This window comes from Galeopterus variegatus, unplaced genomic scaffold, assembly GCF_000696425.1.
Source record: "Galeopterus variegatus unplaced genomic scaffold, G_variegatus-3.0.2 Scaffold2119, whole genome shotgun sequence".
Classification (NCBI taxonomy): Eukaryota; Metazoa; Chordata; class Mammalia; order Dermoptera; family Cynocephalidae; genus Galeopterus; species Galeopterus variegatus.
Genome location: NW_007728230.1, coordinates 206,007 through 211,607, shown reverse-complemented (window position 1 = coordinate 211,607; position 5,601 = coordinate 206,007). Strand labels below are relative to the sequence as shown.

General features: G+C 45.9%; 1 protein-coding gene across 1 annotated transcript in view; it reads left to right on the top strand.

The window, feature by feature from the left end:
- Positions 1 to 5,601, top strand: part of ZMAT4 (zinc finger, matrin-type 4) — a 228,647-nt gene that overhangs the window by 59,585 nt on the left and 163,461 nt on the right. Inside the window, exon 2 of the mRNA XM_008580522.1 lies at positions 1,097 to 1,186. Within this exon, the coding sequence (XP_008578744.1) occupies positions 1,097 to 1,186 (90 nt within the window). The remainder of the gene's footprint in view (positions 1 to 1,096; positions 1,187 to 5,601) is intronic.

Below are 5,601 nucleotides of genomic sequence, written 5' to 3'. Positions count from 1 at the left end.
TCAACTTTACATAAAGACAAAATGGAACAAAGACTTTGAGAAGAAGGAAATAATCCCAAAGTAAAAGAAAGGGAAAGAGGATTGGAACTGGGTAGCGATGGATTCAGTGGAATAGGAATTGGTGCAGTGAACAGTAGGACGTACTTAACATTGTGTTGACTGCAGTTTTTCATAGGCACTGTCTCATGTGATTGTCATGGTGACCCCAATAAGTATTATTAGGTTCATTTTGTGCATGGAGAAAATGAAATTCATCTTGACTGTAAATACGTTCCAGTGAGTGGCTGGCCCAATGTCACTCAGCTAGAAAGTGGTAGAACTTCTGACTCCTTTCTTGGTGGTCTTTTCACTCTGCCACCTGTCTCAGTAGAATCCTGGAAGTTAGAACTTTGGTGTTCTCAAAAAGTGATGAGAGTCCAGGTGGGCTCTCAGTTGAGCCAGGCAGGAGAGGAAAGGTGGAACTGAGAAGGGATCTGCTGCTGCTTGCTGGCCGAGGACAAATCAGTGCAGCTGGAAGAGCCTAGTCCTGCCAGTCCTGAGGGAGGTGCTGCTTTGCCCACCTGCATTGCTTGCTGGCAGGTAGCTTGGACTCCATTAGTCTCCAGACTTGCAAACAGTACCTTTTGTTTCTTTATGATATCTGACCTCAGAGAACCTCCTTTGATCGCTTGTTAATGAAGCTCAGATATGGAGAGCCAGAAGAGCAGGCCTTGTGCTGGGGGTGCTGTGGCTGCTGGGCTCCCAGGACAGGGCAGCAGGAGTGAGAGAGAGAGAACCACTCTGCCTGTCTTTCCCTCTCAGCTGATCCTTACGTTATTTCCCCTGCTTAGCTGTTCTTCCTTTTGAGGGCAATTAAATACATCGTTCACTGTAGGCCAAAACATCCCACTGCTTTTACCTTTCTTCATTACTGTCTTTTCTTATCCTGAAATGATGCTGCCTTTACAACTCTGGGAAAGCCTGCTAGCGACACAGCCCACAGGAGCCCGGGGAGTGTTTTCTCTGAAAGTACCTCTTCGCACTGGTGGGCACTGGCTGTGCTTCAGAAGATTTAAAGCACCATCTCTTTCATAGTCTCTTCTGCTTCCCTTCTCAGAGTCGAAAACATGCGAGCAAAGTTCGACTGTACTACATGCTTCACCCCAGGGACGGGGGCTGTCCCGCCAAGAGGCTGCGGTCTGAAAACGTGAGTACGGGGTACCGAGTGGTTTCCTTGGATGGCTTGTTCTGTTTGCTAAAAACTTTGTGGGAGCAGGAATTGTAGTCATGTGCTGATTATCAGAAAAGCTGAGGGAGTAGCGATAGTTCTCATTAAATATTACAGAGAATATCACACAGAAGCAGCCTTTTTTCCTTTTCTTTCCTGCTGGTGCTTGCTGGCATAGTGCTGGAGGACTTGTTGCTGACTCTACACTGGCACCATGTCGAGGGAGGGAGTACACGGGCGCTGGGACAGAGCAGGCTGGGGAGGGGCGCAGGGGCTACCAGGAGCAAAGTACTGGGAAGACAGGACTCCAGGGGCAAAGCTGCCAGAAATATTAGATACTTTGCTTTTTACGTATTTCATTTTTCCTCCAGTGTGTAAAACAGAATGCCTGTTTGTTCATTTATAATGAGGAGTGTGCATATGTTGCAAATAAAAATACTCAGATTTTTTGATCAGCGCCCCCTCTCCCCAAGGGAACATTTCTTTGGGAAGACCAATAGTGATTATAAAATTGCTTTGAGGGTGTAAAGTCAGAGCAAAGGGTTTATTTCAGCCTGGCCAAGGCAAGGGCTGATGAAATATTCCTTCCTCCCAGTAGGGGTTACTATTCATAATGAGTGGAATATTCATATCTACCAGCTGCAGAGGTCCTTCGTGATAAACACTGCAGATTAAACACAGAAATTCCCCACCCTTGAGTTTGGTGGAGGTTGTGGGCATAGAATTTATACTCCATGCAGTTATGCTTGTGATCTTGTTTTCATTCTGCTATGTAGGTATCAGTCTTCTTTTCTTATTAAAAATTAATATATAATCATTGAAGAAACTCTACAAAACCTGTAACTTGTGTATTTTTCACAGGAAAAAAAAAAGGCACAGGAGAACCGCATATGACCAAAAGCCATTTGCATGGGGACTGGTGTTTTTAACGGTTTCCAAGCACGCCTCTTAACCTCACAAAACGAGCTGCTCATACACAGGCTAATCTGCAGCCCTGTGGAGCTGTCCTTTCTGCCCTGGTGAAGCAGCCTTCACAGCTTATTGGAGGCGAAAGATGTCATGGAGACTTCACAAGCTGCTAAGAGCTGGGCTGAGTCTGGTTCTGTCAGCTCTTAGCTTTAGGACCATGGGCAAATAATGGATCTCTTGGAGCCTCTGTTTTCTCAGTCTAACTATAATAATTATACTTTCCTCCCTGGGCTTTTGTGAATATTGAATGAAATGGGAGGTGTGAGGTGCACTGTTAACATGCTCGGCACTCAGGAAACAGAGATAAACAAGACACAGACTTGCCTTAAAGGAATTCAGAGTATAGTGAGGGAGAGTAACATTGTATAAAAATAGCTGTGATACTGCAGAGGGTTTATTCACATTCTGCACAAAGAGCCGTGGAAACAAAGCCAAGTGAATCATGCCAAGGGCTGCGCGTCAGGGAGGTGCTGCTGAAGAGCTGGCATTTGAGTGGGGTTTGGGGGCATGGATGGATTTTACCAGATGGAGGCTACAGGAGTGAGGGAGAATAATACCAATTTCTTAGGTGCATTCCTATCAAAAAAATTATGAAGCCGCAGGAGAGCTCACCCAAGCCAGCTTTTATGTAATCTCAGAATCCTGTAGCTACACTGGGATTGTGCTTTCTGTTGGGTATCTATTAGCAGAAAGGACAGAATGCATTTTTTATCCCCTTGAAATTATCCAGCAGTGGTGCCTGGATCCCTTCGTTCAATAGCTACTTGGAGTCTTGTCCTAATGACCAGAAATGACGGGATTCATAGCCGTGTAACAATTAGCGATTTTTTCCTTTTTACTCACATTCTAATCCCGAATGTAACACTCATACCTGAGCTCTCAGGGAGGGCTCGAGTGGCAGACAGAAAGGGCCCCAAGCTGGTGCTGTGTTTGTAGAGATTCGAGGATGTGGTCTTTGCCACTCTGGTCAGACCCTGATTCACCACATTTAGGAGCTGGTCCTGCCGGTAACCTTGGGGACAGTTTATGGAGGAGAAGTTTGCATTTTAAAGCAAGAAGCATTTGCAAGCATTCTTTGCCAAAGACCCCTTTGAAAACTTTTTTCTCTGCTGTATCGTGGGTTTTGAGAATTTTGATCTACCAATGATTTATTTATTAAATCATTTTCTAAGACTTATTAATTTAATATAAAAGCAAATCAACAAACAAAAAGCAACAGAATCATTTTACTTTTTGAAAGAGATGGTTGATGTTTTGTGTACATTTCATGGGTGACTATATCCCTTCCACTATGGGTTTCGACATATTGGATAGGGCGTGGAAGCCACCCCCAGTCCCTCTCTGGGGCTCTGAGAGGATATGGTGATAATTATTTGGACCAACTTTCTTTTGTACAGACTCACACCTAAGGACTGAGAGACTGATCATACAAATAGAAAATGGCCAGACCATATATAAAGATAGAACTCGGACCCACACCTGCAGCAAACAGTCCAGGAAACCAGCTGATTATCTGTAGTAACCAGCCCAGGAAGCCAGCCTCCTGTAAGTCAGATTTACACAGTCAGACCACACTGTCTCCTAATGAGCTGGGAAGCCAAACAGTAACCCTTGTAACAACAGACCCCAGATGACCGGGGCTTGATTAACAACTGTCAGTTTCCCTAATTTTTCTCCCTGCTTCCAATTTAGGGCCAAGCAGAGAAAGCCAAATACGCTCCCTACCCAGTCCCGTGGGACGCCCCACTTCTGGTCAGCCCACCTCCAGCTTCCCAAGGCCAGTGTGAACCTCTCCCTTCTCCCCACTGTAAACCTTTCTCGCCCCTGTGCCTCTGAGTCTCCTGCAGATGTGTGTGACGGGCCGACACCCTTGCCGCAGCAGCTCTGAGCAAGTGGTCTCTGCTTGTTCTCATTTTGTTGGACTTCACTTATTTCCATGGGGTCGTAAAATGAGAATAACAACATCTCACGTCCAGGTTTACCGTGAGGCCCGACTGGAGCACGTGCGTGTGTTTAGCATTTTGTTTTCTCAGCACTTTCTGCCTGCATCGCTGTTTCTGACGTGTGTTCTCAGGACACGATACCACCCTCTGCCTGCCTCTCTGTCCCTACCAGTCCTTCTGCTTCCAGGGCTGTGACAGGCTTGCCTCCCAGTGTGACCTGACCGAGGACCCAACAAGTGATGGCTTTTGGAAACAGAGGGCCACGCTCCTGGCTGTCCACACTCTGCCCCACGTGAACCTTGCCCTCCCTCCATAATGACTCCACACTTGTCACCAGTGGCAGAAGTGCTGCTTGTCCCCAGGTCTGTTGTTGCTATTTCTACTGGAGACCTTTGACCTTTGTTGCTCTAATTGTTATTTTGTAAAAACTCAAATTCTTTTCTGTCTCCTGCTTGGCATTTCCTGCTGCTTAAATCCCACCTTCACATGCTTTACCCTTTAGGATCCTCACTGGTTCTTCTGTTTTTCTTTTTTCCCCCGGAATTTCAGAGCAAGACGTTTTTGAGGCCATAGAGTAAAATCCCACCTTCACATGCTTTACCCTTTAGGATCCTCACTGGTTCTTCTGTTTTTCTTTTTTCCCGCGGAATTTCAGAGCAAGACGTTTTTGAGGCCATAGAGTAAAATTAAATGCAAAGTGAATTGTTAATAGTTGATTGCCTTAGAGAAATTTGCGGTAATCCCTTGAGCGTTAGAGCCAAAAACTACTTTGGAGATCATGTAGTCCACTGAGATTTTCAGTTTCACCAATGGCTCCTTTTATTATCTTCTCACCTGTGGATCACATGCTTTGGAAAAAAAATTATCTGTTTAGGAAAGAGCACTTTTAATTAAAAGGGTAATTTAGTATTAATTTTTTTTTTTTTTGATTCTTTGTTTCTGGAAAGGCATAAGTAACTGCCAACCAAATCATCAGGGAGTATTAAGTAAACAGTGTTTTTACATGGAGTTAATTTAATTCCCTCTGAAAGTGGAGAAACATGACACTTGTTTCATGTAATCAAGCTTATGATTCCTAATTTTGTATGTTTCGGTCTGAAATATTCTGCATAGCTTGAGAATCTGAGGGTCACTTTCACAGGTCCCTAAACATCTGGATTCCAGGTTGTGAAGAGTCACTCTAAATCCTTCTTGTTAGAAACGTCAAAAGGGGCCGGCCCGGTGGCGCACTGGATAGTGCGCCGCTTGGGAAGCGCGGCGGCGCTCCCGTCCGAGGGTTCGGATCCCACATACAGACCGGTTCCCGCTCACTGGCTGAGCGAGGCGCAGGAGCAACACCGAGGCTTGCAATCCCTGGGAAAGCGCGGTGGCGCTCCCGTCCGAGGGTTCGGATCCCACATACAGACCGGTTCCCGCTCACTGGCTGAGCGAGGCGCAGGAGCAACACCGAGGCTTGCAATCCCTGGGAAAGCGCGGTGGCGC